The sequence below is a fragment of the Sturnus vulgaris genome, chromosome 17 (assembly GCF_052056855.1).
Source record: "Sturnus vulgaris isolate bStuVul1 chromosome 17, bStuVul1.hap1, whole genome shotgun sequence".
Classification (NCBI taxonomy): Eukaryota; Metazoa; Chordata; class Aves; order Passeriformes; family Sturnidae; genus Sturnus; species Sturnus vulgaris.
The window spans coordinates 3,599,629-3,626,615 of NC_142259.1; the positions used below are offsets into that span (position 1 = coordinate 3,599,629).

Here is a 26,987-nt window from a genome sequence, read left to right on the forward strand (position 1 = left end):
ATCATTTTTGTGCTTTAATTTTTTTGTCCTTTGAGGTTCTTTGGTCTCCTTTCATTTATTTCTGCTTTTAGTAACTGACCCTTTTTTCCTTTCTGTTTGTTTCCAGTGTATACTTTTCTAAAGAACTTTCACGTATGTCTAGTATTTTGCATTCAAATGAATCAAAATCTGTTTGATTCTGCAGTGTGTCTTAGTCCCAGTCTAAGGCTGTAGTAAGTTTTTATTAAAGCATAATTAGACACTGGTTTTTGGATGCAAATAGATGTTTCTGCTTAAAATAGATGTAAATAGATGTTACTGCTTAAGTAGAAAATTTCAAGGTATTTAAATGAGTCTATCTACCAGTATAGCTTTGATAGAATATTTTTCAAGTTCATGTTCTGTTTTAAAAAGGTATTCTGCTTTTGTGGCTTATAAATTTAATGATGTATCTTTTTTATTACAGGGAGAAGAAAATGAAAATTCAGGATATTAAAAACAATATTAAAGAAGCTATAGAGGTAAACTTACGAGCTATTGTTTTTTAACTATTCCAGGCGGCTATTTAGACACTCTCTGCAATATTTTACTTGTGTTTCTTTGCAGACAATAGTGACAGCAATGGGCAATTTGGCACCTCCAGTGGAACTAGCCAATCCAGAGAACCAGTTTCGAATCGACTACATCTTAAATTTAGCAAACCAGATAGACTTCGATTTCCCTCCGGTGAGTAATTCACAGTGCCTGCAGCCCTGCCTTTTTGCAAATGATTATATTTCAGTGCCCTGTAGTAAATATTTCCCCAGAAAAGTGAGCTGCTCTCTGGGAATTATTGCAGTAGGTGCCTTTGGTGAGTGCTAATCAAATTTACAGCAACACAGCCAGAATATTCCAGCTGATCCTTCAGGAACATGGAGACCCTCGTCTGCTTTTTGTGCTCTGGGGAAATAATTAGCCACAGAGTCAAGATGGACAGTGCTGGGCATAAAGTTTGGATATTGTTGGGAATTGCCTTGCCCAGAAGGAGTGGAGATACACACAGCAATCTCTTGATGATTAGTTGGTGTTTAATGATTTCTCTCTTCTGGAAGGACAGTGGAGTTTTCTTGCTGATTCAGACTGTGTCAGCCAGGCTCTCTGCAGAGGCTCCACACACACATCCTTGCCCCAGTCCTGGTTAATCATTCGAGGTGCCAGCAGTTCCAGATAAATGCATAAAGGATAATTATTTAGTTGATGATACAACTTTGTGCCCACTCACAGTGATTAATTTCTCCTGTATCTCAACCAGACTTGTAGCAGAAGCCCATGAAAATACAGTTTGCAAACACTGAACACTTAAACACTGGGAAGATATTTTTGTTAATTGCCATGAAGTAACTTTTACTTGCTGTAATGCTGGAGTGGTTCAAAACTTGTATTTCTCTCACTGGGCACTGTTTCAGGGGGCTGAGGGGAGGAATCATGCATGATGATGCATCAAAAATCATAATCCATTTACACCAGAATTGTGTGTCCAGCAGCCCCAAATGCTTGAAATAAAAGTGCAAGTGCAAATAGTAGCAAGATGTGGGATAGTTTGCACCACAGCAATTCTTAATTCTTGATATGTAAATATTATTGAACAAGCTGGACTGTGAGACCAACAACAATTACCTTCTCCAGATGTTGCTGCTTCTAGGAATTTCTCTGCTTTGGTCAGTCTTTATCAAAAGAAAAATAACCAACCAAACAAACCCACATGCTTTGTGTGCAAGGCAGAAGTCAGGTGACCTTAGCAGTTAATTGGAAATACTGCACTGTAATCTTCAAATCATTTTTAATGTTGAACAGGCACAGAGAGCTTGGTGAGGGGGGTGTATGATTCTCTCTAGCACATCAAATGTAGTCATTGACATTTTGTCTTAAAGCATCTTAAATTTGAGATTTTTAACTTCACACCTCTTCAGTTTAGACATTTGTCAGTTTTACTCACAGGAATACTCGATCCCTTCATTGAGGATCTCTCCTGCTGGGGACACAGAAAAATTCATGCTTTGAAGATAATTTTAGGAGAATATTTGAGAGAGAAGACAGTGGTTCCTTGCTCCACCCTCTGTGCTTCTGCACTGGCTGTGTGCCCACAGCTCTCCTACTGCCATTATTTGTGCTGGTTCAGGTTGTGATCTGTAACAATGCTGCAACAAGTTCCTGTGACCTACCTCGTACCTAAATACTGGATTTTCCTTGTATCAGAATTCTGTCTCAGAGGTGTTTTTTTTTCCTTCCATTCAGTTGGAGTGCAGTGATTTCTTTTAATTTTTCCCTTTTTTTTTCACTGAAATCAAGATGCAATTGTGTGACTTACAATATAAATACTTACATATCTCTACAAAAAATTCCAAGTTCAGTGAAGAGTCTTTGAGGTGTTAAATAACACACAACTTCAGGAGTAACAGTGTTCTAATAAAACTAGTTTTTCTTCTCTGAGCAAAGGTATTGTCTTAAATTTTTAAGCCCTGAGTCTACAGAGGTTTAGGCGTGTGCATAACTTTGCCTAGTGGCTTACTTCATTGCATGATTAACTATTTCATATGTAAATGTTTGTAGGGCTGAGGTTTTAAACTGGATGTGCATTAGCCACAGATGTTGAAGGACTATTGTTGGCTCTCTCTGCCCTCAGTGATTATATAAGTTAATACATCTCTGATTTCTGAGTTTGTCAGAAAGTAGGTTATAGTCCTTTGGAACCTGGAAAACTGAACCTGCTTTTTAATTGCATGATTTAAATGAAGTTAAGATTTAGGATGTCCCTAGATGCCAGCTCTCAGTGCACAGTGACAGAAATCACAATCCTTGAGTACCACTATAAAAATTATTTTGATTTCGTTACAGATTAATTAAAAGTACTTTGAAGAAAAAAAAATGATGGAAGCAGAAAGGACAGCTTTATGCTAGTTATGCTTTAAGTCTAAGAAAATCTTGATCATCTGCTTCCTCCTCCAGTACTGGGGGAAGAATTTCATAAACTGGCAGCTAAACTTTTCCTATGTAGAGTATTGATTGGGAAGGAGGGAGGGGAATTTTTAGCAATGTCAGCCCTCTGTAATGCTGTCTGGTTTAAGCTGCAGAACTTGTTTTCTGCCTCCTGCATTTTCTTCATGGGACATCACGTTTCAGCTGTCTTGAGGACATACTTTCCTCAGTGTAGTATTTGATGCTTTTCCCTGCCCTAGGAAGAGCATGAGGGCAGGGAGGAGGAGCACTCATGTCCCAAGGGGATATTCTTTGAGGGCTGCAAGTACTTAGGACTATGCTCTTAAATACAGACCTTGCTTCCCTTTAAATGCCCATTCTTCTTTGCCTAAACATTAATTTAGATAGCTCTGCTGAAGAGAATGCACTGACAGAGGTCAGCACAAGGATTGTGGGATTTCTTCTCCAGCTACACAAGATCATCATCTTCATGAAGGAGCAGTTGCAATGAATTTTAAAGTAGAGGCCAAAACTGCGTTTATAGTTCCCTGTGGAACAGGTGGAGCTGGAATGCAGGTCTCCTAACAGCAAGGTTCAGTGTCATGGGAAAGGCAGAAGAAAGTCAGGAAGAATGTAGGAGCTTTACAGTGGGATGCTAATATTGGGATCTGGCTCCACATGTAAATTAGGATTCAAAGAGCAACTTTTGTATTCTGATATTCTAATTCTTTTCTTAGCCTGGGTCTCCATCTGTTTGCTTTGCAGTTTTTGACTTACAGGAAATGTGTGTCATTTGTGTAGACCATATTGTTTTGAAAAAAAAAACCTAAAAAACAACAGCTTGAGTTAAAAATAATGTTGGTGCAGTGTAATGCTAGGTTAAACATCCTCTTTAAAGCTGAAAATTTACTATGTTGGAGATTATTAATTCAGCACAGTTGGTATTAAGAAATTAAATTTTTGAATACAAGTAGTAGCATATGGGGAAAGGCAAAACATAGTACTGACTGAAAAGAATTCTGTCCACATAATCATGCTGGTGTTTTAAAATATTGCAGTTTCTATAGATCAGATCTATACTTGAGGCTTCCAAATGGTATTTCCATTATTATTGTCCTTTGATGCATTTAGGTCAACATAACTGTATCTATGTGTTTTCAGTGTCAAAAAATCAACCTCATAAGTAGTTTCAATAATTCAAACTAGTTGTATATCTGTCTCAAATGTCAGGTGATGTTGGGTTAGCTGGGTTATAAAAGTGGTATTTTTATTCCTGTTCTGCATACCAGACAGTGGTTAGGATATTTTCTCCATCCCCAGTAATAGTGGCCTTCTTCTCATCCTTTTCTTTCTCTTCTTACTTTTAGAGGAGGGAAGGAAATGTTCCCATTTTATCAACATTTCACACTCCATGATCAACCAAATTGAACCAAGCTACCAAATAAAACCTATTTACTTTGGGTCACATTCCATTTATAATTCTCTGGTTTTAATGAAACCTTCAAAATAGCTGAGCAGGATTTACAGCTGCCTATTTTTAATTGATCTGGACTCAGCTGAGGAAGATGTCTCTTGAAAATACCATACTAAATTCAGAAAAATGGTGTTCAGAAAATAGTAACATCAGAGTATTAGCTATTGAAAGGCAGAATATCAGAGGAATGACTGCAGCCTATGGCTCTCTAGGTTGTGAATGCTTAGAAGAGATGCTGATATTTTCTGCAGGTCTCTTGGTTTCAGTTTAAGTTTTATTACACTGCCCCTTTGTAGTTATTTTGAAGCTCCCACTCCCACTGCTGCTGAATGGTTTTAGTATGGTTTCTGAGTGGTGTCCTTGAGCTTTCCCACACTCTGGCTTCAGCCTCAAAGGCAGCTCAGCATCCCCAGTGCCCACAGCCAACCCTTCCCTCTGCTCCACACTGGGATGTGCCACCCTCCCTGGGCCAAAAAAACCTCCTCTGGGTCCCCAGTGTAAATCAGACCATTGAACCAACCAGGTTAAAAATAACCCTGGTAACCCTTACTCCTTCTCTCTTCTATTTTGGGGACATTATTTTTAACAGGGATCAGTTTTGAGGTCTGATTTACAAGCTGGCCCTTGGGCAGTGTGCTACAAAGGAGTGGTGCTCAGTGTGATCCCTTAACCTGCAGCAGGGTCAGAACGGGGCTGTGGAATCCTCAAAATGGTTTTGACACCAAAATCTTCAAGAAGATAATGAGATAATAGAGTGTCAGTAAGAAAAGATGTGAGCTGGGATCCCATTGCTGCCAGAAGTGTTCCTTAATTATGTAGGCAACAGAAGAAAATTATCTGTCCCTGTAGATAACCACCCTGATGGGTATAATGATAGATATATTATTATTCCTGTCTAAATACATCATGGGAGAAGAAGAGAGCTGTTCTGGTTTGACAGCATCACTAGCTTTATAAAGTAATGACAAACACACTCACTGCAGTGGGGGACATTTCCCATGGGGAATGTCACAGATTTTGGGGTGTGAAAATAGACAAAACATTTCCTTTGCTGAGGATACTCACGGGAGGCTGGGAGAGGTGGGAGATAGAGCCTGGTTTCTTGGGTGTCTGCACAATATTGTGTGCAGTTTGGATACTTACCACACAGAGAAAATTAGAGACTCCAGCTTTTTCTTGTCCAGATTTTTTATCATTTTGAGCAAGACATCTCAATGTCCTATTTACCTGGTTTTAGTATCTTCTACCTTATTATGTGTAAAAGAGTGATAAATACATATCTTTGAGATGCATCTTGAGGTGCAAAAGTAGTAGAAAATGTGGATATGTAAAGTATTTTTGCCTCAAGAATGTTAATGTTGGTCAGAGAAAGGAGTGAGAAATTTTATAGACAGTATCAGTGATGTGGTGCTAGATCCTCTGAAATAATCCTTATTCTTTTTAAAATCTCTATTATCTCGTCTACACAGAGCAGCTCCCTCTAAATGGGCTTCCAGATAATCCCAATTGATCAGAGTTTAACAGGAACTTATGTAAAGCTGGTTTTCCTATCCTTTAATAGCAGAATAAATTATTGAATTCAGATTAATTAAAGAGTTCTTTTGAAGCCTTCTTTTAGTATAGGGTCTGTGTGAGGCAGGCAGCCACTTGATTTTATTTCTGTTTCTCATAATTGAAACATGTATAACTATTAATGATTTGCAAATGAATCTCCTGAAATCTTTGATTTTTTGCCTACATGGATGAATGCCTGATAGCAGTGTTCTACTCTTATGTGTGACTAGCAATATCTAGCAGATTTTGTTAGTGCTAATATATTTACAGGAAGAGGTTTGGTTTTTGAATTCTGCAGTACTTTCACTGAGGTGTTCACATAATTCTGTTGAAATCCCACAAAGAATTTCCTTAAATTGGAGAATCTGCAGCCCAGGACTTGAGACATTGGTTATTATATACAAGTCTTTTCTGTAGTCCAGTTGCTTTTGTAGTACAAAAAACCCTCAGCCTATATTTTACTTTATTACTAGTTTATTTGATTAGTATTTGAAGTAAATGCTAATGCTTTGTTCTGAACTTGTGTTTTTATCCAGTAAATTCCCACCATACCAGACCATATCTACAGATTCAAAAGTTCACGTGACTTAATTTCTCTTGATACATCTTCTTTGTTTTCCTCAGAGCAGTCTTAAAGAACAAGGACAGATTAATTCAATTTATGTTGAAATAGAAGAGCTGTCAGCTGAATTAAACAGGAAATAGGCATAATTTAATATGGAAATTCTTAAGCATTTTCTGGTTTTAATCACAGTAAGAGACTATCACAAAATATTGGTGTATGCATAGATGAAATAAAATTATACCTGTGAGCCTCCCTGGTATTGCAGTGGATGCAGCCACAGCCCTGTTGTGCTCAGCTGACTGGTCAGGATTTTCAGCTGCTCTTTGGAGAGTACATGACATTTCTTCAGCGTTCCAGTAAAATGTAAGATTTTTTTTTTTTTTAAGCTCCCAGGAAACAGGGTGTCTTTTTACTCTTAAGAAGAAATGCCAGCAATTAAGCAGAACTTTCAATTAATTAATTTTAAGTATATTTGAGCTTCATTTCTTCGTGTAGAATTTACTGTGAGCCTGTGAACACTTCTATGAGTACAGATGCTGATTCTTCAGAAAGATTGGAAGAGGGTTAATGAGCTGTCCTTGGGATTTGTGTGAATTTAGAATGAGAAGAATTATTTTCTCTTACACCCTTTTCTGGTGGTGGAAGTTTCTGGCAAGAAGAGGCTTTTTGTTTCCAACGTGAAAGGAAGCAGCAGTTTAGTGTGGTCCCAGGTGTTTGTTCTTGGCACCAGGTAAGGCAGTAAGGTCATTTGATTTGACTCTTGAAGCTTACTGTATATTCATTAAACAAAGAGCAGCTAAATTATGTCTTTTGAAAGGTATTTTCCAAACCCTGATTTAAGGCTCAAAGGAAATTTCTCAGAGTTTTATTAAACCTTCTTTCTTAGAGGGAAGTCTCTAAAAATAGCTGATGGTTGAACTGCTTCTGTCACTACTCTAAACTACCCTGTGAGAGATGGGATGGGGTAGAAAACTTCTTTGTGCCTTTTATGCTATCAGGAATTGAATCCATTAATGAATTGCCTCTTTCTATGTATGATACACTTTGAAGAAGCAGAGGAACACTGATTATTTGGTTTAAATTGCAGAGGAATCTTGATTTAGGGAGCAGGTTTGCTGCTTTCAGCCAAAGTGAGTTTTTCTCCCTAATTATCATGAGGAGCTGTGTTCTTGTATCAACAGATAAAGTTTCTGTGGCGATTAAACTTCTTGTGAAAGTAGAAATAAAAATGATTTGATATTATGTTAGTGAGGACTTCTAACCAAAGGCACGTTGTAGCTTATGGGTATGGATTTGTGTGTTGGCACATTTCTCAAATGCTGTGGTGTTTTGAAACTCTTAACAAAGGGGAAAAATGTGAGTTCAGTCTTGACAAAAGTTTCCCATTGGCCAGTCCTTTCAGCCACATCCATCCAGTTTCATTTGCACTACTAGAAGTTACCAAGCAGAAACACAGAATATTTCAGCATCATTCTTCTTTTCCAAGCATGAAAAACTATTGATAATGAGACTAAATCCTTGCTGAAAATACTTCTGACTCAGTTATGGGAAGTGCTGAGTGCACTGGGCCTCTCCCAAAGAGTTTTGTATTCAGCTCTGGACATGTGCCAGTAACTGGAGAATATATTCAACTATTTGTAGGTATGCGTTTCCTTTGTGATATCATCAGCATATTTGCCCTAAAATAGCAAGCAATAATTAACACTTGTTCACACCATTAGGAATGCAGATGTTTCCCTATTCAAGTAAGTGGCTTATTAAACTGTCTGATTTGACAAATTTAACACATTCTGGTGTCCCTGCCCAAACTTGGGTAGAATGAAGAGATGCCATGAGTTCCCTTCTCTGAGCAGCCATACAGCCAATAGTGATCGCTTGATTTCATATAGGAGCAATGAGAAATAAATCCATTTGGTGGCTACTCACCTGTCGTGGAAGGAGAAAAATCAGCTGGTGCAGTTTGTCTTGGAATGCTCTGTGCTGCCCTGCCATCCCATGACCTTGCCTTGCTGCAGTGCCTCTCTTGTGGAATGCAGCAGAACTGCCTGGCTCCCAGGAAAGGAGAGTTGTGCAGAGTAGGTCTGTAAAGGTTTGAAACCAATGGTCAGTGCTGCTTTTAAAAGCTGAACACATTGGGAAGCAAAGTCCTCCAGGAGACAGTTGAACAGTTAGAAGCTGGTTTGGTTTGACCTTTAATCATTAAATTTGTAAGTTGGTGACCTATTTAAAACTCTTATTATGAAATGTGCAGCTCCATGGGACAGTGAACTTTGCCCAGGAATTGAATCCCAGTTTTAACCACAACATTGTGTAATGGTTGTACACACCTTTTAGGAGGTAAGGTTTTTTCCAATGGCATTGACTTTTGCTGGAATTAGTAAATAAACTGTTCTGTTGAAGGATCCACCCTATATTATATTTTACAAAGAAAAGGTAATGTTGCATGTCCATGCTAAGTTTCCTGTGAATTTGGTGTCACAGTGGCATGGACTGTGCCAATGTTTTTCCCTGCCAACATCCTAATGCCTATAAAACATTGCTTCATAAACATTTTTTTAAAGTCTCTTGAGTATTTATATATCTGGAGTGAACAAAGCCTTGTAGACAGTATGTCCAGTTACATTCTTCCATTTTCTATTAGTATTCTATCCTTTTAGAATGCTTCTCAAAAGCAGATCTTGGTTCCTTTCTTTTTTCCCAGGCCTGGAGTTTGTCTCTTGAGGATTCTTTTTTTTAACAACCAAAGTGCTCAACTCCCAAGTTCTTTAACACTTTCTGTAGTTTAGCTTTGAGCAAAACCACTGTTTACCTGCTGCCATTTATTTAGCTTGCTTAAATTTTCCAATATAAGTAGGTTTTAAACTTGATTAGACTGTACATTGCCCCTTTCTAATCCAGAATTGTGTCAGCAAGATCTTTCTGGAACAAAGAACTATTTTCCAAGCATCCCTTCCACATTTCCACTGATGGGTTTCTTTTCTCTAGAGGTCTGCAGAGATTCCTGTAAGTGAACACAAGTGATTTACAAATGTTGCCTATTGACTCATTGTATTGGGAAGCTTTCAGCAGGTGGAGAAACTGTCACCTCATAAATAAAACATGAATAATGAAATACATTTCACATAAATGCAGCTTTTTAACCATTGTGGTGTTACAGTATCATGAGACATGAGGTTTCCTCATCAGCAGCGAGTTGTGGTCTGATCCTTCAGTTATCTCAGCAAGACCAGAGGTGGTTTACCCAGACAGGATTTTCTCAGCATTTTTTATGGTTTCCCAGAACTGGAGTCTGTTCTTGGGGATTGTGCCCGGAATTCAAACTATGCCCCAGCCCAGCCTGAGCAGATTCAGTCAGGCCCTGTTTGTTCTCTTCAGATCTGTGTTACATTGACATTCCTTTCCTTCAGTGTTCTCCTCAAGGATTTCTCCCTCTTGAGGGTTATGTGAATGTGTAAGGTCTGGTTTGGTGGTGAATAAATGCTCCAGTTCTGACATAAAGCTCAGGAGGAATTCACTCCTCACCTTCCATGAGGAAGGTGATGCCATCCTGTCACCACTTCTGTTGACTTTTGTTGCTTTACACAGCTCCAGCTGTACTTTAAACAGGATCTTGGGTGTGTATTGTGACACTGCAGCATTTTCTTTTTTTAATGAAAAATTGCATAGTTTGATTTTTTTTTCCCAATTTTAAGTATACATAGGGCAAGAATGGATAATATGATCATACACCACGAATACTGTGAATCATTTGGAACCTAACATTCAAATCCTATTTATTGTGGAATGTCATCTCAAACCAAATTGTTATTTAGTATTATTTGTTTATTTTAGCTGTTTTGTTAGGATTTCCATTTTCTAATGCAAGAAAAACCTGTGTTGATTCTGCTATAGAATCTATTATATTAGAATGTGCCAGCAAATGAATCAGTGTTGTGGAAACAAGAACCAGACATGTAAGGACTAGTTTTCTGGCTATTTCTTTTCAGGAAATTTTCCTGCTACTTTTGGTTAATTTGTTTCCTAACTCATTATTTTTAGAGCTCTCATACAAATTATACCTATTAAAAAAAAAAAAAAAAAAAGTAACAAAAAAAACCCCTTTTGCTAACTTGATTTTTCTTGTGGCCTCTGAAGCCCCTGTTTTACCTAAATACATAACAAATCTTGTGGTTTTTTCTTGCCTTCCCTGAGAGTAGCCCCAGGCTACATTCCATGACTCAAATGGGATGCTGAGGATTTCTTGTGTTATTCTTTTTCTTAAATACTATTTCAGAGCTGTGGTTAGTGTAGGTGTACTGGGGAGGAGGGAGAATCTGGGGTTTTTGCAACCAGCTACTGTGTCTTAATTCCAAAATCAGTCACTACAGGAAGGAGACTTCTAATAAAGCAGGAGATGAGCTCTGCAAGCCTGGTTCTGGCTCAGCTTGGGTGAACACCTTCCTGCTGTGTGAGGTGGCTCAGCATCAGTCCCAGCATGGGTGAAGATGTGTTTGATGTGGCCTAAAGACAAAAGGTTGTGTATTAATGAAAGGTCTTCATATTTGACCATCTCAAGTCATGTAGTTCACTTTTTAAAACACAATTAATACAAACAAACAAGAAAAGGAGACCAAATGTAACAGCAATACCCACCCTGTGTCTTAGTGTAATAATCTTATTGCTCTTTACTTGTTGTAGACCTTGATTTTGAAACCTTGATAAGTTCAAAGAATGTGGAATTAAATTCTTTTTCCATCCCACATGGACAATTAATGCCCATACTGAGAAGGTTGCTGAGGTATTGCTGGTTATAGTTCAGATTCGCAGGACAGGCATAAAGGCAATTTTAAATATTTTATTGCTAATTTGGCCTAACAAGGCACAAAAATGATCTTTATCCCATTATTGTAATTCATTACAACACTGGGAGGACTCTTCTAAACCATATGTAACTGTTCTGGAAAACTGAACCCTGGGCTTTCTATTATCAATGTGTTTATGCTAGGGCCAGGAACTGGTTTTATTTTTCATCCCATTTTAAGATCTGATTGCAGAAACAGATCTGATTCCAAATGTAAGACATTATGGAGTTTAAAAGGTCTTTGAAATAATTACTATAAATCAGCTTTCCACCAAACTGTCATAGTTGTAGTGAGAAACAGTAATGAGGAAGAATTTTTGTGGCAGAATTTTACTGTGCTGTGACTTTTCTTATTAAAGCACTGATTTTTTTCACTTTGTATGTACATTTTTTTGGTGATGAAGAATGTTTTACTGCCTTTTCTGTAAACTTAACTTTGTCCATTGAATCAGCTGCTGTTTCAGAAAAAAAAATCTTGTACAGTTGCTGATTCCATTTTTCAGTTTCCCAGCTTTGTTGTCATAAGTTGAGTGAGCCATATGATATTCTGTATTGAACAACTGTTACTTCAAAAAAAAACCAAATATAGAGACATTCCTCAAAATGGGTTTGGTTGAGATACAGTGAGATTGCAGATAATTCCCCCTCTCTCCTTTCCTTTCTCTTCCTTCTCCCTTGTGCTCCAGAAAGGTATTTTCCTCACTGTGCTCTGATACAGTTGAAGGTAACTGACAGTCCCCCAACTGTGAAGAAATTGGAAATCTTCAAAATTAAAGTGTACAATGAGCATAATTTCAGCAGTGGGAGACAGAAAACTGACTACTGGAATTAAGATTTTGATTCATCTTCTATTTCCTTTAATAGCAAAAGCAAATGGTTGTGCAATCTGCAAATACTAAAAATCAAGTAAAATCTTCTTACCTCTTTCTGAAAGGAATTGACGTGGTCTTTTTGTTCATAAACAGTTCATAAAAAACAGGGAGCAAACTGACATTTAATACTTTATATAAACATCATAATCTCTCTAAAAGAAATCAGAACAAAATTTAGATGTGTATCTTGTGTTTACTGTCATTTTTGTGTATGTGCAGCTAGAGAATACTTCATAGCAATAAAAGGACAATCAAATTTGTATCTGATGCACTGCTTCCATCACTGGTGTTCATAATTTTGTGATCACACAAGCACATATGCATCTTATACGTGCCAAGAAGAGGGTGTTCTGAAAATCAGCATCACTAAATTTACTGTAAGACACCTTTATGCATCTTTAAGATGCACTTTAGAGGATTTACTGTTCTGCTACATTTCAGGTGTGGTTAAGATTCTGGTAGGATTGTGAATTTTTTTAAAAACTCCTTTCAAAGTGAAACTTTGGAATGTGTCCCCTTTCTTTGTACTACATTGATAGTAAAGGAATGTGAGAGACTGATATCCCAAGAGATGGAGGAACATTGAAGCAGCAAAAATAACACCTTTTTCTTCTTTAAAATAATTCTACTTGAAAGAAGAGTGGGGAGACACAGAATATATGCAACAGCTATTTTAAAGGTCTTGTGCTGGTCTGGATTTTAAAAATGAATTACTTGCCACTTAAAATCAGAGTGAAAGTATTTTACCCAAAACATTTCAAAGCTCTGAGAGATAGCCAAGGAACACCCATGGTTGTTGATAAGAGGAATGCCCACAGTGGTGTCTGTGTGTATTTTAGTCACCAGGCTGCTGCTGTTCTTTCTCAGTCTATTCAGAGTTCTTGGTCTGATGGCCAGGAGTTCAATTCTGTGTTGCACACGCACTGCTGGAGCCAAAGTGCATCTTTCATATGCAAAATGAAAAGGCTTTTGGTTGTGTTCTTAGCTTGTGTTACAGGCTCAACAAAACTGAAGCACTGCATTTTTAGCTGTCTGCTTTCATATCTTGGCTTGCAGTTTTTAAGGCTGAGACAAAACATGATCTAGCCTTGTATCACCGTCTTTCTTCAGTAGTTCAATGTCTTTTTACACTGTAAAAGAATAAATTTACGTAAGTGGTACAGAGTTAAGTAAGATACAGATATCTGTATAGTCCCCGAAGATCCTCACTAACTTGCAAAGTCATGTAAAACTTAATTATCATTATCATTCATGCAGGAATTATAGAGAAGTAGTGTTTCATTGAAGAAAAAAAATCATGACGGCCACAGAAATGTAAAATACAGTGACACCATGAGTTAAAGAACAAATGTTACCAAATAGTATTGATTATTAAAAATGCCAACGAAATTGTCATTAATGAGACATTGACCCTTCTTACAGTAGATGGTTGGATTCAATCAGTGATTGAGAAGCAGATAACTGTTACAGAATTCTGTTGAATTCAAACTTAGAAAGCCAACTGAACTTGTAGTGAGGTTCTAAAGCATGGTTAAAGATTTTTGTTAAATCTGCTCCATTTCCTGCTCATTGCAAAATGAAATGATACATTACTGTTTGCTGATTCTCTTCATCTCTAACCTGTTTCCATAACACTGTTTTCCCATTTCAGGAGTTTTATGAACACACAAAAACACTTTGGCAGGATGAAGGTGTGAAAGCCTGCTACGAGAGATCCAACGAGTACCAGCTCATTGACTGTGCACAGTAGTGAGTATTGCTCCATCCTGTGTGACTGGGGAGTGACAGGGCTTGCTTTCCCTGGAAAAGCAATGTGTGGTGCATAATGAATTCTTGGTAATCAACTGTTCAGAGAGGTGGTGTCCAATTAAACAGTATCTACATGGAAAACTTCACAGGTGCTTTCAAAAGGCTTTAATAAGGCCCCTTAGTGAGGGGACAGTTTATTGTCTCCAAGGCCAAATTTCCTTCCTCTTCCACTTGGCCCATCCTTCCCAGAAGTCAGCTTCAGGTGCTGCACAAGCTGCAGTAAGTTGGAGAGAATGTTGGTGGGAAATAAACCCGTTTGTCACTTTGGTTTCTATGCAGTTTATTTAACTGGAAACAAAGAGATGGGAGTGACAATCATGGGAAGCAGCCTGTGACCAGTCACCAGAGTTCTGCTTGTGTGCCTTCATGCACATATCTGAGAAAGAGTCATTCTCTTCTGGTATTTATACTGCTGGGATAATTGGTATTGTCTTGAGAGCCTGCTGCATGTTTGCAGTTTTTTATCACATCCAGCAATATACTGTGGCTCAGGATTTTTTATGGCAAGGTGCTCGAGTTAATTGTGACCATTCCTAGTACTTTTGTTGTGCATACTCAAGAATTGCAGGACTTAAATTTGAAATATTATTGGTTAAAACTGTTCTTTGTTAGTTTATATTCTCTCTGTCTCTTTTGGAGAAGCTGAAATAAGGTTTAATGGGACAAGAAAATGAAGGTTTCTCGTTTCACACGATGATGGCAACTGCAGTTTGTCTAATACTGCATCTCTTAACATCTGATGAAATAAAATCTGTAAGGTTCTTCTTTTGTTTGTTTGTTTAGGGAGACTTAAAGGTAAATCAACAATTAGCTCTGTTTGAAAAGAGACAAGAGAGATAATTTTACTGTGCCTTGCACAGCTCCACGTCTGTAGGAGCCTCTTTGAAGTTTTGCCATTGTTTCCAGAGTGCATTTGTTTGATGTGTAACGATGTCTTTTGCATTAGGTGACTAATGTTTGATCATTTGGCAGGCAGCTTTTTGCAAGTTCAGTTGCTACAAAATAAAAAAGTATGAGGATTTTCATTTTTAGTCAAGCATCCAGTAAATTTAGTGTTTGTGGTGTGAAGTTGATAGAAGTGAGGAGAAGCTGGGTTTGTTTCTGGTTAGTATTTGTTAATAGCTTTTGTGCTGGGAAGAAGGAAATTGTTGAGCACTTAGAGGGTTTTGTGTTGCCCTTTTTCTGCCCTGAATGCACAGAAGAAAGCTGAAATTCTTATCATCCCTGGACATTGACTTTTCCATGGATCAGCAGGGGAGGTGGCCCTCATTATGGCTTTACCATCCTGCTCCATCTAGTGGAACACTTAATTCTACATCATGGGCTGTTGAGCCAAAAATAAACTTTGAACATTGCTGACAAATCAGATTTTTTTTTTCCCTAAAGAAAAGAAAATAAAATTTGCTGTCTCCTTCTAAAAATACTTAATAATTCTAATATTTATTCAATATGATAGTAACATACATGACACTACAGTCTTGTAGAAGGAGCTTTCTTATTGTTAATTTTGATAGCTCTTGTTCTTTCTGGCATTTTTGGCCATGCAGTGGTGTTGTTTTTAATAACAGAATATGCATGATAGGAGATTTTTAATGGCAAAATGGAGGTTAATGTCACTTTGAAATGCTGAACTTGTTTTTGTCACATTAAATTTTCAAGACACTTAACAAAAATTGTTTCCTATAAAATCTGACTTGATTGATACCTTTAACCTGGTGAACACACACTATCAAAAATGTGGCAAAGGCAAAATACAGAATGTATCTGAGATTATTAAAGGAGGGCTATTTTAATATGAATGTGCAAGCTACTGTTGTTAGTGCTAATAGAACTTAAAAGAGAATATTGAGCAAACTCTTTTGGGATTATCCATTCTTTCAGAGAGGGGTTTTGTTTTCTGAACACTTTTCCCCTTTTGAAGTCCCCATTTAAAACAAGAAAGTTACACTGGAAATAGGAAATGGAAAAGTGGCTTTTCTCTTTCAAGATCAGTCTGGCTTCCAAAAATCCTTTCTCGCTCTTGAATAAAATCTTTTAAAAAAAGAAATATTGAATAAAATCTTAAATATTAATAGATTCTTTGTTCAGTGATTTGCCTTAAAATTTTAAACACTGTTTCTTGTTCACAAAAATTAACTTTTTAAGAGTTGTTTGTAAAAAAATTTAATTCTCTTCAACTGTCGTTTTTTGAAGGCTGAATTGCTTAGTGTAAAGTTCATCTCAGTATGGGCTTATTTAACATTGTGAATTTTTTAAAAAGGAGGTTTTGTCAGTGTTGTGACACAGTTTTATATAGGAAGCTTTGCGAGGAGGATCTGCTGAACGTTTAAAAATCAGTTTTGCCTGTCTTTTAACAGTTCTGCTTGCCATGGATAAAAGCTGGTTCTACATGTAGACAGCTCAGCTGTAGTCCAGGAGAAGGAAGGGCTCTCCAGGATTCAGGGATGGAGAATCTGGAAAAGAAAGATGCTGGAGAGATGGCAGCTTAAACTTCTGCTTAGTGTGTGCTGAGGAAAGATGGGAATTTGCTGATGGGTCAGGAGCTCTCCTGGATGGACAGAGCATGGGGGAAAAGCCAATTTTTGCTTCATGTCCATTCCCAAGCAAGTGGGAACAAATGTAATTCTCAATGTTCTATCCAGTGTAGGTGTTTAGAGTCCAAAAATGGTGTTTTTCACCTGTTCTGGAGCTGTAACTTTAAATCTACAGTGCTTCCTTCTGCATCTCTACAACTCTCAGTGTCTTCCCATAAGAAGTGACATTATTACACACTCTTACTGTTGCTCCACCGAGTCTCTGGTTGTGTTGGCTGAGCAAAGACGATTTTACCAAAAGCCACAGGTACCATCCTGGCTTCCCATTTCCCTGCAGTTGTGATCTTTGGAGGTGTGGAGCTGGGAGGCCTGGCCAGTGATAACCTCACCTGCTGGAGAGCCCTTCTGCTGTCCTGCCCTGTATCCTCGAGCTCACTGGCTTCATGGAAATGTCACTTTAGAGGAGCCCTGTTCATTTTGAAAGAGTAGCTGCCTCTGCTCGTCATGAGCTTTGCTGTACTTCCTGCCCAGGCATATTTTACAGTCTTGAGGGGCTAGAGAAAGGAAAGAAGGCTTGTTTCCCTTTTCTTAACTGGCCTTACTAAGAAATCAGTTTCAATTCTGTATTTAGAACAACACGGTCTGTGATGTTGTCACCAGTTTGTATTTCAGCAGTGAGGAGGGAGCTTTATCTGTGAGGAGACCAAATTTCATTGCTCTTGCATCTTGCAGGGATGTACACAGAGTGTTCTTATGAAGCTGCCATGGGATCCTGCTCTTGGCTAATAATAAACAGAAGAACACAGAAATGTCGAGAATACAGAAAATCCCAAATGGTGTTAAATTATTTACCATCCTTCGTATGTCTTCCCTGAAGGCACGGGGTCTCATTTTATTTAGAATATATTACTTATTATTAAAAATATAGCAGCCATTTCCACTGTGATGTGCCAAAGCCTGTTTGTCAAATCTGCCTTCTGTCAAATACAAACAAACACAATCTCTTTGAAGCTCTGTTGTTGCCAATACTTCCACCTCAGGTTTCATTTAAGCAGCTCTGGTTTTAAAGCCTCACAAATACCCGTCAGAGCAGTCAGAGTGAGCAGGATCTGTCCCCCAGGATTGTGCTGTTTGTGACATGAGGACATGAAAGGAGTCCACACTGTCCTGGCAGGTCTTGCCCAAAGCCTGTGCGTGGCCTGAAGAAACCTGCATTGATGTCAGGATTTGGGTTAACTATTCAGCAAGTTAAGAGCAAAGCCTGGGTACTACATGAGCCTTCCAGTGCTTTTTTTCTGGAGTTGTTAACATTAGGTTGTACCTGCAGATCCCTGAATTTTTGCTTTAGTTACCCTTGGCCACTCATTTGATTTTGTGCTTCATTTTCCGCTGCGCTTTCCCTGCGAATCTCCTCGCTGGTGCTTCCTGGTTTTGGCTGGGGTGGAAAAGGAAATAATGTGAGAGACAGTGTTTGCAGCCCATTTCACACCCTGCCATGTCAGGAAGGGCTGGAAGCAGCACGAGGAGCCATTCTCACGCTATTTCCTGCCTCTCTCCTCTCCTGCGCTGCCATTTCGGGGAAGGAGAAGGCGCAGGGAGGAGGCTCTGGAGGTGCAGAGTCACGTTTCTGGAACTCCAGCACCAGCAGAGCCTCTCTGATACCTTGAAACTGTGCCAGGCTCCTCCAGAAGGGTTTTATGAGGAGTATTTTTTAAGATGTTTGTTTTTAAAATACTTATCAAAGAAAGGCAGGGAGTGCAGCTATTAGCCGACTGCTGTGCAGGGCTGCTGAAGGATCAGCACGTGTGGACACACAGGCTTTTTAATTTCTGATGTTGTGAGTTCTTTATATTTTTATTAAGATTTATGGTGTGTTTTATTTCTGGATTTGCAGACTTGCAGAGAGCAGTTAAGAGCCCCAATCTGTGCACTTAATGATTTTCTTCCATGTTGATTTCTCTTCATGACAAAGTTCCTTTCATGGGACATGTAATAAAGTGTGTTTGCTCAAAGTCTCACCTTTTTAAACAGTGCCTGATTTATCAGGGGTACTACTGTTAGTCTAGTTTTTTATCCATATTATTTATTACTTTTTTTTTTCTTTTAGTTTCTTTCCATTTGATGTGATTTTGGCAGAGTGGTTTCTCTTGTCTCCAGCTCCTCTGAGTGCTCACATTGAAAAGGACAGGAATTTCCCTGGCCCGTATTCCTGGCATCCATGAGCTTCTTACGGACAGTGACAATTATATTGTTAAACATTCCCATGAGGAAGAATAATATTCATGTCCCCTTTCACTGGAATAAAACTGATGAGCTTGCCTACTGCTGTGTGGATTCCTTGGCAAGCCAAAGAGTAGACCCAGATCATCTAACTCCTAATTTCTGATCTTGATTGCAAAATCCACGTTACTCTATTCCAGAGTGCTTAGAGATAACTGAATTAGGGTCTTTTCCTTGCTCATCTTCAGCTTGAGGGAATAGAAGATCATGTTTTAAACAAGGTTAAATTTCAATTAAAGAAACACAGCCCAGGCTATACATTTTCTTCAGTCCAGTGGGGTATTAGGTGTATGGTGGGGAGCACAGTAACTCCTGCCTTTGCATGACTTCAGTGAAGTCACTACCAGCAACACAAGTCCAAATCTATAATAGCTGAACTATACCCAACTCCTCCACATGTGTGCCCTCTCTTGCAGACTGTCAATAGCAGGGATGTGCCTGCTGGCAACTGCTCTTAAAACCAGATTACCTAAATTTAGCCAATAAATGGATTATGAATCCAGCACATGTTCCCACTCTTGTCACAGCTGATCATAAATTCATCATTTCAAGCTACACTCAACCCTAGATAAACTCCTCTGTCTTCAAAATAAATTACATCCCAGTATGAAGCAAGATAAGCCAAAAGGTCCTGGAACAGGTTGCTCCAATAAGAAGGTACAAAGTTGATGGGCCATAATGGCAGAAAGACCTTTAGAGGTACAAAATGTGAATAATTGAAGATGTCATACCCACAGCCTTTTGAGGTCTGTGTGATGCCCATTGCATCATCCTGAATTATTGTCAAGGGGTTTAACTGTTTGCTCCAGGAATCTGAGTTCTGTCTCCACTTTCACTCCCTCAGCCACTTCCAGCCCCCTGGATTCATTGCCTTCATTCATCTGCTGCTTTTATTTCTCTTCTGTTCCACACATCTGTGAATGTGCCAGTTCCTTTCTGACCTTTGGCTTCAGGTGCAACTTCCTTTCCCTGCCTGGTTGTAAATACTGAGGATTTGCCTTCAGCTGGAGGCAGGGCTGACCTGGTTGTAGAGCATGAAAAAGCTGGGTTGGAACTTCTTCCCCGATTTCTTGACACAGTCTTGTGTCAAAATACTCAGATTTCTCCTTTTCATTTAAATGCATCACTTGCTAATGCCTGCAAGGGTTAAGGATAAACTCTAGTGTTCATGGATGCCTGATTCAGTGGAAATGGGTGTTTTATATTTGCTTTCACGGTGAATGGGTTTGCTCTCTCAACAGCTATTTCTTTGTTTCAGACAACATTCACATGCACAACATTTGTTCAGGTTAGGCTTGCCCTCGATCAAGAGTATCTTTCGAAGTTTGGCATGAATATTAGCACTTTATTTAAATAAAATTTGTCATTAAAATAGGAATTTTTTCTGAGATCATAAGCAGATGCCCACATGATTTGGTCAGTAGATTGCTGTGCTCCTCTGGCTGAGAAGTTTCATTTTGAATGGAGAGTGTAATGAAGGCAGAGTCAGATAACAAACTTATTAACATTTTAGCTGTCTGGAGGAGAATACTGGAGTGGAGTCCAGGGTGTAGTTTGCTCAGGATGTATCTCCATTAATATTTTACTTTATTAGTCGGCTTTTGAAACCAAAGTTGTTATTACCAAAGAATGTAAATGTCTAAGTCAGTACTGCTGTACAAAACTAAGAGTGATGCATCTTCAGAAGATAATTCTGTACTAAAAGTATTTGGCTACAGTCCAGAATTCTGCAGACAAAGTTCTTTAGCCAAATTTCTTGATGGGTGGCCTAAACCCATAATGTTAATTAACAGAGTTAAAAATAATTCAGTAAAAAGACAAGAACAGATTCCTTGTTACTAGTGGTAAAAATGGCAAATTGTGTTGTTCAGCAAAGAATATTATGCTTGCATCACCAAGCGATTTTAAGCATACAGATAAATGACAAAATATGCCTAATTCCTGGGATTTCTATTTCCAAAGAGAAGACAAGGTAATCTTGGGTTTTTTTTTAAAAAAAAGTCAGGTGCATATTTTTGTAATTACTTTCAAGTCTGCTTGGCTCAGTAGTGTCTGGACTTCTTAGTCAACATATTTCTGATACCTGTTCAGGCTTCTGCTTTGTTTTTTTGTGGTTCTGTTCTCTGCAAACCTACAAATGCAAATGCAGTGGAATTTTTTTTGTGGGTGATGGGAAAGTGTTGCAATGCAATACAGCAGGAGATGGAATATAAGCCAAAACCTTTGGTTAATTAAACTCTCACTAATTTCTACATTTTAATGGCAACAAGTTCCTCATTCTTTCCCACTGTAGTTTCTTTCCATCCTCAAAAGTTTTTGTTGTGGCATTAAGTTATGGGTGTGGGTGAATATGGTAGAAATGTATGAAAAAACATATTTTGTCCACGGAGGCTTTTGGAGGAGATGCTGTGAATATTGTCTTGGTCTCCTGCTCTGTTGATAGGTACAAGATTGTAATAGAATGAGAATTAATGAACAGCACTGGCTCTGCACATTGTACCTAAAGCTCAACTGACCTGGGGTTAGTGCTGTGAAAACAGGTACAGAGTTGCCACCCTGAAAAATATGTTACCAACTTCTAATCAAGGAGGTGTGTAGGGTTGACTTTTGTTGATTGATTGACTGATTGATTGTGAGGTTTTGGGATTTCATGAATAATTTTCCACATAATTAAAATTACCAATAGTTTTAAATAGTAATATATTGGTAAAAAAAAAAAAAAAGATGTGATGTGTGTATTCACCCCCCTGACTCCATGTGCAATCCATTCTGAGCAGTTCATCAGTGTTGTTACAAAGTAATGTATTTAAGAAATTAGTATGTTGCATTGTTCCATAAGATCATTAAATGCAGCTACTACCACAGCATTACTACACAATCCTATTTTTCTTAAGAAAAGGTCAGGAGGCTGGGTCCATGCTAATAGAAACTCTCCTGAAGCAGATGATGTTAAAACTCTCCTCCTGTGAGTGAATTCATGAACAACAGGTTTCACAGGTATCTCTGATTCCCTGGTGCTCTGCCAGGCACTCTCATCCTGCCAGGGATGCCCCACATTCCTGGAGCCAGGGGATGGCAGCAGGGCAGTGAGCACACCTGTGCTGGGCAGAGCTGAGCACACCCTTGGTGCTCTCACCGAGGACAGACCCCGTGTTTGAGGGGCTTTGACCCAGGCTCAGAGTCAAAGCTGGCAAAGCTACAGAAAAGCTGAAAGCTCCAGATCCTTGGATTTGGCTTTGCTGTACATGGATCTCGCAATGATATTCCTTGTTTTTCTGTATTTTTAACCTTATTTTCACCAGGCAGAGAATATACCTTTTTTTGGGTAAGTAAAGTGCAACAAATTCACCCTAAAAATAGCAGTTTACTGCAGGTGAAACTTCTGTAATCGCATTGCTCAAATATTTTGAGAAAATTGGAATGAGTAAAATAGTAGATTGTTGTGTACACAGTCCTCTGGTTTTTGGGAAGACAGGTAGTGGTCAGTCTGAACTGGGAATGAATGAATTTCAGAAATGAATTGGTCAGAATGAATTCAGGTGAGAAGTTAAATAAGAGGAGGAATTGTGACTGTAAACTGTAAGTTTATCATGCACCTTGTGTGCACTAGACTTCAGTATTTTTTTAAGTTTTACCCATTAATATTAAAAATATGCTCAGTTTTACCATAAAATTCCCATAAACTTATTATAAAGCAGAGCAAATGACATCTTGACTTGTGAGTATTGGACTTAATGATACAGCAGTGTTGGATTGCTGTACTGGTGAAACCCTGTGGCTGTCAAATGGTGAAAATCAATCCAAGCAACTCTTACAACTCACAGTAGCTCCTGAAAATGAATTTTCACTCCCCCTTCCAGGCTCTTGCAAGGTCCCTTTGTGCAAACAGAGCGAGGTTAGTTTTGAGCTGTGATTCAAACAAACAATTCAGTGTGAGACACAAACAAGCAGAATAAAAGACTTCCACAGGGGCTGGAGCAGCCTTCCCTGGGAGTCCCTCCTGCCAGGAGGAAGATCTGCAGGCACAAAATACAGGGCAAGCTGTAAATAAACGCTTGAGGAAAGGAGGAAGAGCGTGGCACTGGTTGCATCATTTTTGCACGGCCCCTGTGAGGCCGGAGCATCGCTCCCGGGTGGATTCGGGGCCGGGGGCTGGGAAGCTGCTGTGGGATTGCAGGGCTGGACTGGCTGGGGGGGCTGGCAGGGACCCCAGCTCTGGCTGCTGCAGGAACGATGTGCATCCCTGCTGCTCCAACAGCCACCATCCTGAAGCAGCTGTGACCAATATTTTTAGGATTTTGCAGTTCAGTTGCCTGGGTGAGTTGGGTGAGTGGGTGCTGGAGCTTTTTTTCCTGACCTTGGGCGCTGCTGTTTCTGGTGTTCCCCGTGAGCACAGGAGGGTTTTATGAGAGCTCTCATTGCTCAGCTACACTGCTGCAGAAAAGGAACATCTCGAGATTACAAGATGACAATTAGGAGAATACTTTTATCAAATTTAAGACCTAAAAAGCTACTTTAAAACCTCATTAAAGACTTGCTTTATAAAAGGAAGTAAAAGCAACCGTTTTCTGAAAGACAGAGGGCAAGAAAATTCCTGAACCAAGGATGAAATGAGGCCAGTACATTTGCTGGTATAATGTGAAAGCACCAGGTTCAATTCCCAGTTATTCCCTGGGCTGAAGCTCTGCAGACACATCACTGCCAGTGCTGGGGACAGGAGGGAGCACTGGGTGCTGCTGACCTGCACGTTCTCCCCTTCATTGTCCTCTTCTGTGAGCTCCACTGTTTGGTGATACACCAAAGCCTCTCCTTCACTGGAGACTTCCTTTTAAATTTCTTTTGTCTGGGTGCCTGCCTGCAATCACAGGTATTGCTGAAGTTACTGTTTTTTAGAGACCCCTGACAAAGATGTCTGGAGGACATTTGGTATAAATTTACCAGCAGGCTCAAAAGTTTATTGAGACCATGTGCTTGCATGCAGAGAACATGGCAATAAAATCCTGACTTCAGGGGGGCAGCCTGAAAATTAAAAAGTAGATTAAGCTCATATTAGGTGAAGAAGCTCTCAAACCAAAGCTGAGCTTAAGTAACTTTAAATACAGTATTTTTAGTATATGACTAAGTTCTAAATAAACTGAAAGAAATTGCTGGCTAATTTTACATGTGATTAAGAGTAATTTTGTAGCAGGATGTCATTGATAGGCTTTATGATTTTGAACTGATTACTCTGTAGTATATTATACATTGATTTTATAGCTGAAACGTGTTAAAATAAGTTGTAGTTAAATATAAACCTCTGTTAACTATATCTGTATTGTGGTGCACTAATTAAGTCTCTGGGAAGGATATGCACCAATAAAGCTAAATTGTAATGTGTTCATTATGGAAGTGAGGGGTTTCAGTGTCCAGATGATAATTTACACTTGAAACGTGTTGGCTGCCCAGTAAATTTTCAGTGAGTGCCTTGGTTACTCTGCAAGGTTCCCCTTCCCCCAGAGGGCTCATGTAAAGGAAAAGCTGGCAAAGGACTATTTTTAGGAAGCCTTCTGCAGCTGGGGGAGGGAAGGAGCCTTGGCTCCTGGGCTGCTAAAGGAGCGTGGTGCTGGCAGGAGTCACATCCAGCCTGGGTCATCCAATCTTGGCTGAGAGATTTGTGCTTTTCAAAAAAAAATATACTTCTGAGCCCTAAGTAATTTTTGTAAATGAATGAAATCAGCAATATAAGTACAAAATCCCCACAACTGTAAAACTGCCTTGTTTGTTTGTTTTTTGCCAGTGTTGGTAATACTTGCAAATTTTCTGAGGACCAGGCTGTTCACCACTTCTGCTGTTAAGGTATCTAAGGGGGACTTTAATTATACATTTATGATGTTACAAGATCAGGAGGTGTGTGAAGAGACTGTGGAGCTTTGTGTCTGGCAAGAGAATTTTCTTACACAGCTTCATAAAGTGTGGCTGTTCTTTGGATATTCTTTCATCAAGCTGAGTCTCAAGACTGAGCCTCCTGATTGTTGTTTTATTTTGATGTTTTCATTAGCTCTCCCTAACCTCACTGTATGTGCCATAGAGAGCAGAGTTTGCAGTTAAGGTGTGCAGACTCCCTTTCTTCCCTGCGTTGGAATGGCTTCTGCTTGTTTATTTTGGAGGACTCCTTGTTCACCTCTGTCCCAGGGAGCTGAACTGCTTTAGGATACACACATTTTGTTATCCAAGGCCAAGTTTCCCCATTTGTAAACTGGTGTTTTGATACAACTCTTCAAGAGGATTAAAAAGCTCACATCTGCAAAAACCCTTGGGTGATTTTGGATAGTGTGAGGTTTCAAGTGAAGTCATATGAATGAAGGATGATCAATCTTCCATGGCTCTAATGCCAAAAGTATTGTGATGTCATCAAGAATCTTGATCAAGATCTTGTCATCAAGATTCTTGATCTTGAATCTCACGATGAACTGTTTTGGTGGAAGGATGGGTTTAGAGATCTCCTGTTTTACCATGAAATATTACCCAAATGGGCATTCCAGACTCTAGGATCTTACCATGTCTCATTAAAATGCAGATATTATGTCTGTGTTTTCAATGTTAACTCTAATTCTCTGTCCCTGTTGTTCAAAATTTATTTCAGAAGTAAAGTGTGGATCAGGTGTGGAATAGTCTTATGTGAGGTTACAAGTACAACAGATTCATTAGTGCTAGTGTGTTACCAAGGGAAACAGTAATTAAAATGGCCAGTTTTTAAAAGCTTTTTGGAGAAGAGCATGTCATATTATAACTCGCTTTATCGTGATTAATGTGGCTGTTTCAGTAAATTTAAAAATACCAGAATTCCTCTGTGCTCTCTCAGAGATCTTTGCTAGGTGGGATCCTTGGCCCTTCTCCATTGCTCCTGGAGCACTTCCCTCTCCACCTCTCTCCCACGGAGCTGAGCTCTCTGTGATCCAAGCCGTGTGTTATCATTCAGGGTTCTCACCAGCTCTCTCCAGACCATCCCTGCTCCTTTTCCCTTCCCTCCCCACCGTCTCCTCTGCAGGCACGGTGTGAACTGTGCAGCTGCACGGAGCTCAGGCAGGGAAAACAGCACGAGGCAGGACTGGACAGGTCAAAGCAGAACTGCTTTCATTAGACTAAAAAAAACCCCAACCAAACCCCAAGCCTGGCCCTCAACCAACTTTTAGGATCAGAAAGGTGTTGAGCCATTTCCCAGTTTCAATCTGATTGGAGCCGAGCCTTGCAGACACTTGGGAAGCTGGAGCTCCACTGCTGCTTAATTGCTTCTTGTTTTGAAGGATAATTAGGACCTTTACTTAAAAATAGTAACTTTAGTGTTCAGTCCATTAAATTTGTCACCAAGATAATTTCATTAGACTCCCAGCTGTTTTCTTATTGGAATTGTGAACTAAAAATAGGTGGGATTTCTGCTGTTGTGTGCAGAGGCTGGTACCTCCATTTCAGCTCTAACTTTCCCTAATGATGTGAAACGTGTTTGTTTCCCTCAGAGCTTTCTTCTGGGCTGTATTTCAGAAGGTCCTGCTAATTATGCCGAAATTGTACACTGTGGTTTTTTGATAAAGTCACGTGGCAGTGAAGAATATGAAACTGATTTCCCTCAAGACAAGTCTTACAAATGAAAGATTGACGCCGCACCCAGTGCATTTTTCTTTTTCACCAGTCAGCAAGAGATGTTTGTAGTAGTTGAACAAATACATTCTAAAAACAAACAAACACTAATGAACACAGGTCTGTTACTATTATTATGAGGGGTGTGATTTACTCTCTCAGTTCAGTTCTCATGAGCAGTCCCTTTGTTGTGCATAATTGAAATCACAATGTAGATTGTGAGATAATGTGACAATTACCGTGTTTATATTGTGTGAAACACGGTGTTTTTTTGAAACAAACCTCTGTAATTACCAGAATCTGTACAAGCACATGCTGCTTTTTATACATACATGGTTTACAGGGTGAATCAGGTTGTAATGTCCCTGTTCAAGCAACGTTTTTTTTAAGTTCTGAACTGTTTCAGATTGATTCCTGATGTCCACACCACAAGACATCATAATGGATTAATGGTGGACATGCAGAAAGCTGATTTTTCTCTGCAGAGCTAGGTCTATGTAGATGTATGGCA

General features: G+C 39.1%; 1 protein-coding gene across 2 annotated transcripts in view; it reads left to right on the forward strand.

The window, feature by feature from the left end:
• GNAS (GNAS complex locus) overlaps positions 1–26,987 on the forward strand; it is a 128,592-nt gene that overhangs the window by 81,774 nt on the left and 19,831 nt on the right. For both annotated transcript variants that reach the window (XM_014873819.2, XM_088175193.1), the window contains exons 3-5: positions 446–500; positions 586–705; positions 13,891–13,988. In XM_014873819.2, the coding sequence (XP_014729305.2) occupies positions 446–500; positions 586–705; positions 13,891–13,988 (273 nt within the window). The remainder of the gene's footprint in view (positions 1–445; positions 501–585; positions 706–13,890; positions 13,989–26,987) is intronic.